General features: G+C 41.7%; 1 protein-coding gene across 14 annotated transcripts in view; it reads right to left on the reverse strand.

Annotated features, from left to right (window-relative positions):
- The window catches only part of PCBP2 (poly(rC) binding protein 2), a 21214-nt gene extending 8870 nt beyond the window's left edge, over positions 1-12344 (reverse strand). For 4 of the 14 annotated variants that reach the window (XM_037845162.1, XM_037845161.1, XM_037845158.1 and 1 more), the window contains exons 1-10: positions 12197-12344; positions 9742-9884; positions 9144-9167; positions 9021-9053; positions 8535-8651; positions 6862-6993; positions 5125-5253; positions 4014-4100; positions 2127-2219; positions 972-1013 (exon numbers count right to left, since the gene is read on the reverse strand). In XM_037845162.1, coding sequence (XP_037701090.1) covers positions 972-1013; positions 2127-2219; positions 4014-4100; positions 5125-5253; positions 6862-6993; positions 8535-8651; positions 9021-9053; positions 9144-9167; positions 9742-9810 — 726 coding nt within the window. In that variant the 5' untranslated portion in view covers positions 9811-9884; positions 12197-12344. Of the gene's footprint in view, positions 1-971; positions 1014-2126; positions 2220-4013; positions 4101-5124; positions 5254-6861; positions 6994-8534; positions 8652-9020; positions 9054-9143; positions 9168-9741; positions 9885-10006; positions 10164-12196 lie in introns of those variants that run through there. The other 10 variants (XM_037845164.1, XM_037845160.1, XM_037845159.1 and 7 more) reach the window with 5 other exon arrangements.
- Positions 12345-14641: the final 2297 nt, after the last annotated feature.

The following is a 14641-nucleotide window of genomic DNA, read 5'->3' on the forward strand; positions in this document are numbered from 1 at the left end:
TTGCCCAACAACCATCCCCTTGTGGGCTACTTAATGAAGGTGTTTGCAGCCATTGCAACAGTTGCCCCAGGGACAAGCACAGACAGGCTAGGTAAACAAACTGTGCAGTGGTGCTAGGGAAAACACACCATGCAGGGTTCCATCAATATTGGGAAAAGGAAAGGAGATGAGGGGGCAGGGAGACTGCAAGGAAGAGAAAGATTAAGAAGAAACCCCACCCCCAACCACCACTTAATGCCTAGAGCTATTTTTCGTCATCTATATCAACTGTCCTGGCTAGTGTAAATCAATCCCTCTTCCAGTCTACTTCCCCCTCCTGGGGCCTACCACTAATCAAGAGCCAAACTCAACTTCCCAAGTCTAATTAATACTCAGCACCTGAAAGGATTAGTAAGGACAAAGGAAAAGTGCAGAAAGACACGTCCTTAAACAGAGTCTGAATACCAGCACTGTTATAAATAGGAGTGTTTAGTGGCAAGGCTTTATGAGTTCAATTCCAAAATGTTCAGCTTCCTATGAAATTAAACCCCTTCCCCACCCTCCAAATGGTCTTTAAATTGAGGCACTCCCAAGGGCAAACTCAATCTCCCACTACCCTCCACCCCCAAACAAAAGAGAACTCCATGCAGGGAATCACAGTTCACAGTCAATTTAAACTGTGCCCTGAAAGAACAAATGACAATGGTGTACCACATAACATTTTTATAAGAGTTATCTGGAACACGGGGAAAGGAGAAGCTGAGTTGTAATTTACAGGAGTTAAATGCCAGAAGGAAAACAAGGTGCTACTATAACCTTGATTAAAGATTTATTATTTAAGGGCAAAAACATGGAGAACACCTATTAAGGCAAACTTAATACTGCAAATGTTTTAAGACCCAACTCACTTCTGGCTACTAGAGAGAAAGGAGTGAGACAATTTGGAATGGAAAAGGGAGCTTTTTAAAACAAGAAGTGAAAAACAAACTTACATCTGGCTGTGGAATGGCATACTGTCCTTGAATGGTATAGGCCTACAAAAGGAGGAAAACAGTTCCTATTAAAAACCAATCACGGACAGCCACCCTTTGGGGGGGAGGGAGAGGGATGAGGGGAGATGGACAGATTTCAACTAGCCAGAAAGCCAGAGCTGAAATCGAGAATGGACAGGCCAGGGATTATGGCAGTAGATGGTAACTCACAAATACAATCAGACTCAAAACTGGCCTTCTTAGAACTCTAAATATCAGTTTATTCCAGGGAGTATATAAAAGGGATTCAAGTTCCCTGCAATCAAAAGCAAAGGATACATATCTATTTAATGAAAATGTGGCAAGTAGGATTAAGCAAAGTCTCGACTGACCAAACAAACCCCCACCCTGCTTCCAGTGTACAAGTTAGCCTAGGAGGAAAATGATCTCTTCACTCACCACCCCATTACTTCCCCTGCCAATAGTGGTGATGTGAATGATGTGTATCTGCATAAACCTACATGGCATATTTTGAAACACTTCCCTTTCTCTGTACTATTTTTCTCCACATCTGCCTGAAGAACTTAAGTGCACTGGAAGCTAACTAGATCCCTAACACTAGGGAGCTGACCACAAGAATAGAAAAATCCCTGCATTCTAAACCCTGCCTTCTCCCACCTCCCCTCCACAAAAGGCACTTGCAGCTCCCACTACGCCCTCCTCCCCCCATACCGTAACCTCCCAAAAAGGGAGCTGGGTCTTCAGGGCAAAGGGGTGAGGTACAGAAGGAAAGGAAAAGGGAACAGGAAGGGAGGGGAAGGAGTGGCTGTTTAACAGGATGTGAAGCTTTTCACATCACAGTGGCCAATACCCCAAAAGTATACCCAGGTGGGGGTGGGAGGAAGGTGAAAATGGGGTGGGAGGAATGGGAAAGGGAGAAGGGTTGAACAACAAAAAAAAGTTAAAAAAAAAAAAAAAAAAAAAAAAGTTGGTGTTACCATCTGGTGGGCTACGCGGCCTGTGTGAAATGAGGTGGGGGGGGTCAGTCCAGGTCCCCGTGGACAGGTGGTGTCCACAGCACAAAAATCACCAGCGCCACTGGCCCCCCGCGTGTTGGCAGTCTCGGCTGAGGCGGAAGGATTGAGTGAGCCTTGGAGACTGAACATCCCCTCTCACCTCTAGAGGTGGTCCCTCCAGGTCAGGGTTGAGGCACATGGACGGGGTGGTGTGGGGAAAGCTCGCACTGTCGCTGCCTGTGCTGTACCTGTCCTGTGGATAAATAGAGGATTTCAGTCTCCAGGGCTGTCAATCCGGCACCTTGTCACCAGCATGAAATTCACACAAAAAAAAGTTGTTTATTTTTTTCCTTTTTCCATTAAAAAGGAGCTCACAACACAATTTGAAACGAGCTGCAATCAGTGAATTAAAAAAAAAAGTTACCTAGTGGCAGATTTCACACTGCACAATTGGGCTATTTTCAGTAAGAATAAAGGGGTGGGGTACAGAGCTGGTGCCAGCTCCTGGTCCGTGTGGGATTAAGTTGATCTCCTACAAAGCCCACTTTGTCACAAACAAAGACACAGGTCCATCTATGGACACTGCATGAACTGGTCAATATAAAAAGGCCTGTGAGAATGATCCATGGCAGGGCCACTCATGGAAGAAGCTGCAAGCTTTTAGAGGGTGGTCAACTGAATAAAGGGCAAGAAGGGAAGGGAAGCAAAGAGGTATGAAGGGGAAGACCGAAGGGGTAGGGAAGAAAAGGGAACTGAAGCAAGAACTGTAAACAAAGGATTTCTACCACACAGCATGGGACTCCTTCGCAATCCCAAATGAGAGTGGAAGAATCCAGAAGAGAAGGAACCTAGAGTTCCTGGGGAGAAGGGAAATCTCCTAAGGCTAACCCCTCCTGGCTACACTGACTCTGGGTCTTTGCCTATCCTGCCAGAATGACAAAGAGCCCTTTAACCAAACCAATTTGTACAAGGTTAGTGCTAAAAGAAAGATACTAAGCATACTGGCTCACAGTAACACTGTAAACTTGATAACTTCTTGTGAAAGCTCCCAGAACTATATGATAAACTAAGTTCCCAAAAACTTGTTCAACTTTGCTGAGATGGAACTAGATGAATAAATGTGCTTGTAACAAGCCAGCCCTAAGTGGGAAAAGGCACTCCCAGCAAGTACACTTGCCTAAGCAGCTACCAAAATGGTTACTATTTCAACCTGAACCGCAATGCTTTCAAAAACTGACCTACCTACTCCTCAAATACCAACAAAGCATTAAGACTAGTGGTGCTATCAATGCTCATCATAACATTCTGACTTCAGAAATATTCCATGTGCCAAGGAGCAAGAGTTCAAGTTGGTGAGGAAGTAGTAGAGGCCAAAGAGGGTGCTTTGGTGCTCTTACTCTAACACCAAGTTCGCAGCCCCACAGCCCCACATGCTCCCCCACTTCTATTCTTGCAAGCTGAACCCTTACCCCAGATGATACAAGTTATGCCACATGGGTTCAAAACAGTGTTTATGATGTTAAGAGCTTGAGGGACAACACACTGGAGTCTGGGAGTAAAGGGGTAGGAGTAGGGGAGGTGAGGTAGGGGAAGGGAAGTTTGTAGGACACTCAAGTTCAGGATCCACAATTTTGAGAGACCACCATCCACAATCTCCTTCAGAGGTCCATCTCTTTGCTATTCTTTACTCAGACCTCTAAAGATCACCCCCCACATATAAAAGCATGAATGGGGTGGGGGTGGAAAAGAGTAACACCAAAGCAATTTTTAACCCCTTCTTCTAACCCAACCCACCTTAAATTACCAAATATAAATTACCTCTTTCGAGTGCCTACAAAACTTCCATTGCCTGCTAGAAATTAAATTAGGGATTGGCATTCATAGCTTTCTCCAGTACAAACAAAAAAATACATCTAAAAGCAGGTCAAACTATGGCCAAAGTACAGATTTCAGCAAGCATGCAGGGCAGCCTGATGTGCTGCTGGCAAAGTTGACATTTCAAATATAATCCTTGATCATTCTAGCCCACCAATAAAAGTTTTCTTACCTGACCACCTGCAAAGATGACCGGAGAACTGGACGGCTTGGGCCGGTACGGGATGGTCACGCCCTTTGGGGGGGACTGGGAGAGAGTCAGAGGGGAAAAAAAACAAAAAGAGATAAGGTTTCAAAGCTGCTTCAGCTGTGTGGCTTAAGCTCACACAGGTCATTTAAATTAAAAATTGTATATTATTTCTAACTCCTCATCTACCAATGTTGTCTCTATGGCTAGAGCTAATCTCAAATCACCTTCAGAGTTGGTTATTTGCTTTTGCAGCAGAAAAATAGTCCATGGACTACACAGCTCACACTAATTCCCATCAGGGCAAATGCCCCTGAAACAAGCTTAGGCATTATTTCCATGGTTTTAAAATAAATCAAATGAACATTAAAAACCTCTCTGCATGTATATACACACATTAGTTTACAATTTTTACAATCTCAAATTTTGGCCTAAATAGGCAAATAAAGCCAAAAAAGGAAATAAAGGATTCAAATATCATACCTGGGATGATAATCACTAACAGTCAATAGTTCAAAGCCCCAACGAAGATTTTTCTAAACCCTACTTGAAAATTCTACTTTACTTTCTCATCCAACAGGGGATCCACCTTCATCTGATAACTCCAAAAGAGGTTTAATTTCCCTTAATTTTACTATTCTTTTGTTTTAAGAGTAACAGCATATCATCAGGACCTCATAAGTCATTCAGAAACATCATTAAGGGCAAGTTTTTCATTTTTCAATTAAGAAACTACAATTTTAAAATAATCCTGCCTCAAAGCACTGAAATTCATCTGAACAATCTCTCAAAGTTCCATGTAGCCAGGATCTCAGATACACCTTTTGTCTACTAAGTCCAACTAGTCAATCTTACCCTACCAACCCCACTAGAATTGCTGTGAACTAAAAGATCACCATTGCTCAGCAGGTGTTTCTGTTGAGACTATCTGAAAAGTCAAAGCTTGGCAAGGAAAATATGAACTCAGGGAACCTCTTCCCCACCCCCACTGGAGTCTTATAAAAGCTTCACCTAATTCTAGTCTTACTAAATATAGATGAGTCCCTTTCTCCAGAACTGCCCTCCCTCCACTCTTAGCATGAGCCTGAGGGCTTACCTCCAACATGACCACGCAGATCTGTTTGACACACTCAATGATGGATTGCGGAATACCAGCAATAGTGATGGCCCTCTCAGTTGAGTTGGGGAGCATATCCCCGGCCACCTGGACCTGAGCCCCTGTACTCTTTAGGGTAAAAAGAAATTCAGAATCAGAGAAAACAGCTCATGCGCTTCTAATTCCTCACAGCTGCAATTTTAGAATCTAAAATTCTACCTCCCCCCTTTTGTCCTCCCTTCCCACTCTTTCCTTATTCCAGATTGATAGGACAGGACCATTTAATCAGAGTTAAAAATAAGTTCACCTCTAAGAGCCAAGAATAAGACTGAATAACAGCCTAAATATAACCGGAACTCAAGAAAAGGTCCTACTAGATAGTTCCCTCTGAGCTAATGATAGTTTCATGCCTACCAAACCAACCCCCAACAAGTTTCACCCACTCCTCATTTTTGCAACCAACAAATATTTTTATCAACCAATTCAGGTGTTTCCAATACAGCACTGAAGTTAAGATCTTTGCTTTCTAAGATTTGTATGATAGGCTCCCAGAAACTCAAACTAGCTTTTCTTTGGGAGCCATTAAGAGTGTCATTCCAACACCCAATTCAACAACCTCCGAATACAATAGTTCCCATAATTCAGCCTAACAGTCATAATTTAAAAGTTGTAGGATTACAACCATACTCCTAATCTTCCAATTCTCCTCTTGCTGTTTAAGAATCTAGTCAAGAAAAATACTGTTATGTTATCAAAACTATATTCCCTTTAGACAAAAAAATTATGTAGCCCTATGAAAGGGCTGTCAAAGAATTATGAAAAAATGGAACAGACCATATATGCAATAGTTGCAAATTCTGGGTAACTTTTTACATGGTGAATTATTATGGTTACGACATATCAATTTTGGATATGTGGTTTATATATACAATGGAATATTATTCTGTAAAAAGGAATGAAGTTTTGATACATGATACAACATGGATGATCCTTAAAGACACGTTAAGCAAAATAAGATAGCCACAAAAAGACAAATACCGTATTTCAGTGTTATGAAATAATTAGAATAAACAAATTCATGGAGTCAGAAATGAGAACACAGGTCACCAGAGGCCAGGGTTGGGGTAGGGAATGGGGAAATAATGCTTAATTGATAAGAATTTCTATTTAGGGTAATGGAAAAGTTTTGGTATTGGATGGTGATGGTGGAGCAACAATGTGAATGTAATTAACACCACTGAATTACATACATCAATGTAGTTAAAAGGAGAGACTTTAGGTTGTTATGTTACTAAAGAACTAAAGAAAATAATCACACACACAGGACTGTATGACACAATGAACCCTAATGTATAAATTATGGTCTATAATTAATAATATTTCATCAATTTTAACAAAGGTACTGTACCACATTAAGACAAACTGTTAATAGGAAAAACTGTATGTATGGGAGTATACGGGAACTCTTTTCTGCACGATTTTCTTAAAAACCTACAATTTTTCTAATAATTAAAAACATGAATCAACTTTAAAAATTTTAACATTTTCTCTTAAAATCTCAATTTTATCAACTATAAAATAATTTTACTCCCAGTACATCAAATTTGAATCCTCTAGAACTGCTACTTTAAAATCTTCATCTCATCAAATGCAAACTTATCTTACCCATATTTAGAGCTAAAAGAAACCACACTTAGAATACCTAATGTTTCTAAAAGAAGCACAAAAATTACCAACCTCTCGTATTTCCTTGATCTTGCAACCACCTTTCCCAATGAGAGAGCCACACTGACTAGCAGGGACCACCAGCCTCAGGGTGACTGGGGGTCTACTGGCAGCCGTGCTATTGGTCATAGAGCTGCTGATGTCCTACAAAAGGGAAAAAAATGTCCCAACACCAGAAGGATGTACAAGTTTAACAAGATCTCCAGAAACCCACAACTGCCACACACAAAAAAACTTATCCTTGTCCTTATATGGGACATTGTCACATCATGACCCACCACTGACTAAAGTTCAAATATACCCCCAAACCATTCCTGAAGTAAAGATAAAAGCTCTTACGAACATCCTAAGAATTAGCCCCAAATATATTTTCCTTCATATTGGGAAGTAGTTTTTGTGTCTTGATAGGGAGAAAAACTATTTCTTTTGGAATTTACAGTTAACTGGCCAAAGGAAAACAGTATTTAAGTATTAACAGAAAAATGACAACAATGCAACCCCAGAATCAAGCCACAAATTCTTGTCCTCTGCCCAAAATGTTAATAAACTAGAAAGAGTAGGTATTCTACATCATTACTTTATTTAGTTTTTTGGAAGTATTACCATTGTACGGATAATGAAATCGAGGCTCAAATTACTTGTCCCAATCACATCAAAAAGGGATCAATTTGACTGTCTTAGCTCCAAAGCCCACAGTCTTTCCCATTACAATATGCTGCATCCAGAAAGTTATGATTTTAACCCAGTTAAGTTCAGTCTTCTGGAATGGTTTTAAACAACCACTTTTCAAGTCTGATCTCTATATAGTGGCCAGCAATACTTGAATATTGACATTATTGAAGCAAAACATCCTAAAGTGGAGGACAGGTTTCTTGGTTAAATAAGCAGTAGATATTCTAAATGTTTTTTAAGCTACAAGCTCTGGACAAGCAGAGTCCCACTGGTCAAAGAGAACATTTCTGATCTTGGCTAGGATAAGACTTCAGGCACCATTAAGTATCCAATCGCCAACAAAGCAGCAGCCAGAAGCCGCATGTGGTGTCAACTGCACAATTAAATGCATCATTTCTGAAGGAAGAAGGGGCTGAGGACAAGACCTAGGACAACATTCGGGCTCTGAAGGAGTTGCTTGGTTAGACAAAAAAAACTTTCCTCTGCCAAAAACCTCTGGTATGGACGTTTTATTTCTGATAACCCAGAAAACTCCCCTTTCTTCCCAGTATAGTTCTGACAAAGTATCAGCTTAGTTTCTAAAAATAATAGCATCCAGGGTTGAATGATTTATAGAGTATACTGGCGTTCAGCAGGGACCCTAAAAAAGCACATTTTGCCCTTGAACTGAGTTAGGGAGCATAAAAAGTTGACCAAAGCCACAGAATTCATACCTTCAACTGTTGGTCAAGAAATAAAAAAAATACTTTTAATGCAATTTTTTTTTGCTCTAGTCAAACAATCTGATTTTTAATGACTCATGTGATTTATTTATAATTACAAATGGGCAAATTTGTGGAGATGCTGAGGGACAGTAAAGGATCATCTATAGCTTTTTATGATCTAGTTTGTCCCTGACTACAAAAAGCCTCTGGTGGGAGGGGAAGAGATGAAAACCCCTCAGAAAATTGCTAAGCTATCTAGAAGCACTTCAAAATAAAAAACAGGGAGGCAGGGTAAGGGGGACAACAAACCTCTTCCAGTTTGTCAATGATCATAGCAAAGGCTTTAAAGATGGCGTTAGTGGGTCCAGCCAAAGTGATAATTCTCTCAGGACAATTCCCTTCTGAGATGTTGATACGTGCACCACTCTGGATAAGAAAGAGCCAAGAAGTTAAACAGACAAAAATGCTTGCCGGCAGGCAGGTGCTAATTTTAGCCCCTCCTAAATAAAAACTGGCAAAGCTGACTATATAACACAATCCTGATACAAGCCAAAATCACCATCAAAAACATGTTTGTTTCAAACACAGCCTAGAGCAGCTAGTCTTGAATTCTGAAACTAAACACTACATTTCCCAGTATACTATTTATAATTTAAAAAAAAAAGTCAAAAATAGCTGCTTTTCCTATTCTGAACTCCCCATACCTTCTACTCTCTCACTAAATAGAATTTTTGCTTGCGTTAAAAGGTTTTTAACTTCCTAAGGAAACAATCCCAAAGTCCCTGCAAAACTTACCTCCTCGCGCATCTTCTTAACTGATTCTCCTTTCTGAAAGAGGAAGACATGTTAAGAATGAGCTCCGCTATTTCAATCCAGACCGTCTAAATAGTAATTACAGTTGAGTTGAAATTGTTTTACCTTTCCAATGATACTGCCAACTTCCTGCAATGTAAAAAACTAGTGTCAGCAGTGTTAATAAAAGGAAACCTAGGATTCATTACAGCAAAAAGGGATTTTTTTAACTTCAAAGTTAACCAAGTGCTCTCTATACTAATTACAACAAACCACTGGAATGGAAAGATTTTTAAGACTTATGGGGGGGAGGGTACTCTTTTCCGTGCTCAGAATTAAAGAATGAATTGAAAGAATAACAATAGAGGAGTAAATACTATCTTTGTGTTTAATATAAACATAAACTTTAATACCAAGAACATCATCCCCTCTCTAGGTTTCCCATAATTGTTTGCACAGGGGAAAACCTACCTAACTCAACCTACAGTAACCTCCATGAGAAAAATCTTACTATTCAGGTATCTTAGTCTTTGGTTCCATTCTCTAATTAAAGCCGTTCCTGCTCAGTGGAGCTTCCTAGTAAAGTCTGTCCATTTTCCCACCACACTCAGCTAAAGCCAGAAACCCAACCGTGTAAATATGATGAGCTCCAAGATGCATGCCCTCTCTTCCTGGCCCCTCCCCTAGCAGTTACTATGACCCAATTTCTCAAGCTGGTGCATACCTTTCCATGCATAAGCAGCCGAATGGTGAGAGTGACATTTAATCCACCTTCAATCACACCGGTGTCCATGTCGAGCAGTGTTCTCGGGAGCTGGACTTTGAGTGGTCAAGTCTTTGGTCACTGGTGGGGGTGAAAGCCAAAAACTGAAATAAATGCACACATGACTAAAATTAGAAGGAAAAAAAACGAAATATTCCTCAAGTTACTTCCCCAATATCAATATTTTCTAATTGATTTTTTTTTAATATATGACAAGTGTGTATACCTCCCAGCACAATGACAAACATTTACAACTCAGGTTTTATTAGAGTATAGAAGACAACTTTCCAGTCTGCTCTCAGGAAGAGAAAGATTCCTTCAACTGCCAACAGTTCTAAAGGAAGTGCTGAATGGGCACCAGTAGTCGTTCAGCAGAGTAGGCCTCAAAAGGATGCAGAAACACCTGGAAATCATGAGGGCAAACTTCAAACTAACCAACCACAACAAGGGCAAATGACTTTTTGCTTCCAAGTGAGGCAGGTAGCAGTTCAGGTTGAAAGCTAGAGAGAACACATGCCAATTTTCTTAGCACTAGCAATTTCCAGGCAAAGAAATTGAGATGTAACTCATATTACAAATTTCAAATGTTGATGGATGACACTAAATGATTTTTAGATTTATGGCAACAGCCTCAATGAAAAAGGCATTATCCAAGGTGCCTTCAATGCAGGCTGGAGTTCCATATTCCCCTTTGGAAAATGACTCAAGCAATACATTAAGTCTAGCCTGTTTTTCCCTCCTATCCCCTCTCAATCCAACTTTACTGCTACTCAGATTTGAGAAATTTTCCTTGTTTCCAAATATTAATCTTTATCACCACTCTATCTTTGGTGAAGTCTATTAATTATTAAATTTTCTTCCAAAGAAAACAATTAAAACTGGTATTGCTAAAAATTTATTTTCCAATTGTTTTCATTAACAGGAGTAACGTGACTTTCCTACCCAGCAAGGCCCTTTTCCCACTGATCCTCTGAAAAATAACGTTCCTAACATTTCTGCTTTGGTTACATGCAGAAAAGACAATTTTTAGATACACCTCCACCTCAGGATCTAGCGATGTTCTCTCCCAAGTTCTGTTAAATTTCTCAGTGACATTTTAAGTACCCATCCCTTTAAAACTCAATGCCAATGACAACCCCCCACCCGACTTCCTGGATGCTACAGCTAGTTTTCTCCCTTCACAAAACCAGCCACCTTTTTAACCGTGCTGTAATTCAAAAGCCCATACTCTAAATATTTAAAATGTGTTTAAGTGGCTGCCATACCAATCAGTATATAGCAAAATGCCCCCTAGCTACCTCAAGAATTTAAGTGATTATATAAAAAAGATGAGCCTTACAACCCTGTAGCACATTTCCACATTTTCAGAATATAATTGCTGGCCAAATCCCAGAATTTGATACTTTCGACTCATGGGGAAAAAAAAAAAAAAATACTGCTTCGTGGGGGAAGAGTATTAGGAATGTAAGAATGACTTTTTTAATGTGATATGGTAAACATCTGGCGGTTCAATTCCTTAATCCTACTCAATTCAAATAACAAATAATGCATGTTCGAAATGGCAGAATAATTGAAAACCTATTTTGAAATCCATTTTTTTAAACTAAGGCACAAAGATGCATTTCTAACTCCAAAATATCCATGTAATTCAAGAAATACCTGTCATATTTCTCTCCTGACTAGGTTAACATAAGTATACCCAATCGCAACAATCCAGCTGTTAATCCTGCAGTACATTACCCCTTCTCCTATAAATAGCTTGGTCTGGGTCTATATCTGCAGGCATTTTAAAATTTCAAAATTCGTTACCCCGAGAACGTCCTGAGTAACTCCGTAACTGGGAGCCCGTCTACCCTTTCTTTAACTACGCAGCCCACCTCCCCTCCGCCATCCAGGCATTTTCCACTTAAAAAAAAAAAAAAATGCCCCCCCCCCTCCACTAGAGACGAGACATGGAAAAAAATAAACGGTTCGGTCAGGGGGGGGCGCTGCGATCCAGGGGGAGGGGGCGCACTAGTAGCGCCTCCTCGAGTGGCTGCGCCAGCGCCTGACCCCCGTGGGGAGCCGCGCTCACCCGCCCGGCCAGCAAGCCGGCCATCACCTCCCCCCACCCCCCTCAACCAACAAATCCACCGCCGCCCCCCCTACCGCGCGCGCGCGCCCTCCCTGACTCCTGCGCAGCCGCCACCGGGAAAAGGCGGGGGGGGGGGGGAGTAGGCCTTGCGCGAGGCCTACTAGGCCGCGCAGGAGCCAGGGCCTCGCGTGAATGGCCGGCCAGGCTAAATGAGGGAGTAAGCGCTCAAGCGGGACTACGCGAGGCCGAGGCTCGTGAGGAGGACCCGGGCCCGCTAGGAAAGATGGCAAGAATTGAAACAGGAGCTATAGCCGTGGGCGGAGAGAGAGTTTTTACGCTTACCTGCAGGCGCGAGGCGACTGTGGGGAAAAGGGGAGCGGGCGGGAAGGGGAAGGGCGGGAGGCCGGGGGCGGAACAATAGGGGCGGGCGGGAAGGCGAGGGGGGCCCCCGCGGGCGGGCGGAGGAGGAAGGGGGGGTGGAGGAGAAGGAGGAGGAAGGGGGAAAGAGACCCCGGGGCGGGTGGAGGGCGGCGGAGGGCGGGCGGGCGGAGGGCGGGCGGGAGAGGGCGCAGGCTGCGGCTGCTCCGGCTGCTGCCTCTGCTGGTCTGGGAGGGGGACGGGGCGGAGCGGCCCGCTTTCAACCCCGCGCACCCTCCGACCCCGGAAGCGCTAACCGCCCCGGGGGCCGGCGAGGCGACTGCGTCGTCTCAGCCTTCCCCACGCGATGCGGACGGCCTCCCAACAGCCTAGAGCGGCTCCGTGGACAGCGTCGGTACCAGCGAGACAACGGTTGGTAGTAGACGGCGAGGTTATGATAGAGCAGTAGCGTAGGGTTGAGAGGGAAACTAGTGGCCCCTAGCGGGCTTGTTGGGAACCCCAGACGCAAGTGCAGCGGAGGTGGCAGACGCCATGGATCAAGAAGGGGACAAGAGGAAAGAGGAATGGTGGAGAAAGAGAAGAGATGGAGAAGACCCAGTAGTCCATAGTGATACTCAAAAAAAAAAAAAAACAAAGGGAAAAAATTTGGCCCAATGGAAAGCGACTTCTACACAATTCCTTATTCTGAAAATTGATAATTAAAAGGAAAGAAGTAAGCCTTTACGCTCCCTTTTTTAGGAGAAACTTAAGTCCCAACTAATAAATGGAGAAGGAATGAAAGAGTTAGAAAATCACCGTCTGCAACCCAGAATGATACTAATTCAGACAAGGATCATCATTCATGAAAACATTAAGTCAAATGTCGATCATGAAACCAAATACTACCTCACAGATTATTTGCAAATCACACAGTGAAAAACGTAACTACAGTGGAAACCTGGTGGTCACCACTTCACCCAAGGGATCAAACGTCGAATCACTAATAGTAGGACAAACTTGACATTGTATTGTCCTTGAGATGCAATAAAAACTACACAACACCATCTCTTAATTATTCTTTCCAAAAGTTTTTAATCTTAATCTAATTAAGCAGTTAGACCTAATTTCGAATTCCCAGGAAATATAGGGGGAAAAGGAACAATACTGCAAGGAAATAATCAGCAAATCCAGAATGTGGGACATTCTACAAGGTGACTAGCCTGGTCTCTTCAGAAAGACAATGTCTTATTAAAAAAAAAAAAAGAAGAAATTTAAAAGGCTAGACAGCTAAATGCAATGTATGAATCATTTGGATTCTGGTTTTAAAAAAATAGCTATGTAAGATTTGGAGGAACAATTGAGGAAATTTAACCATAAACTGAATGCTGGGTAATATTAGGAACTGTTCTCACTTTTCTTAAGTGTGATAATCAAATTGTGGCTTTGTAGGAGAAATGTTTTTTTAGGAGATGCATGATGAAATATTTAAGGGTGAAGGGTCATGATGGCTGCAACAGATTTTCAAATAGTGCACATAAGTATATCAGTAAAGCAAATAATGGCAAAACGTTAACACTTGTCAAGTCTAGGTGGTAGACAATTTTTTTAAACAATTTTCACCATAAAAAATTGGAAAAAATGTGATACAGAATGGAAGAAACTGAAAAAATGTTGATAATTATTGTAGCTACATGATGGGAAAGCAGGAATTCATTATACCACATTCTCTTATGTGTATCTGTAAATTTCCACATTAAAAAGTTTTTTAAATACCAGAGAGGAGCTCTGGCAGGGAGTAAGACAAAATAAAGCAAAGGAAATCGAAAGAGGCAGCAAATACAAGGTTATTATTCAACATTGTTCAAGTCCTTTGGGCATGCTTTGATACCAGTCAAATTTTATCAGGCAGCCCCAATTCATTGGAGTCCACTGAGGGGACTTCCTAAAGTGGAAAATAAGGCTTGGGAACTCCAGTGCCTTTCCTCCCACTGCCCTAAATGAAAGGTTAGACAATAGGAACAACATGAAACAGAAATAAAAATAAGTCTGTCATTTGGAAAGGCAAGGAGCAGACCAATTACTAAAAGAGAGGAAAGGAAGTAGGAAATATTAGGACACCCAGAAAAAGGTAAACCAGGGAGCAGGCTTACTGTTAGAACTAGACTGAAGATCAGTTCAGCCTCAAGATTTTGCAGCTGGGTTATTTATACCTCTAGGACTCTGAAAGCCCAGGTGAAGTTAAGTGGCTATCATGAAATCATTTCTATGGTGGGAGACAAAACAAAGTTCGAATTAAAAGTTAATGAAATATTCACAATAGGAAAAAGATAGAAACAACCGAAGTGTCCATCGGGAAATGAATGGATAAACAAAATGTGGCATATAGGTGCAATGGATTATCATTCAGCTGATACATGCTACAACATGGGT

The sequence above is a fragment of the Choloepus didactylus genome, chromosome 8 (assembly GCF_015220235.1).
Source record: "Choloepus didactylus isolate mChoDid1 chromosome 8, mChoDid1.pri, whole genome shotgun sequence".
In the NCBI taxonomy this organism is placed as follows: Eukaryota; Metazoa; Chordata; class Mammalia; order Pilosa; family Megalonychidae; genus Choloepus; species Choloepus didactylus.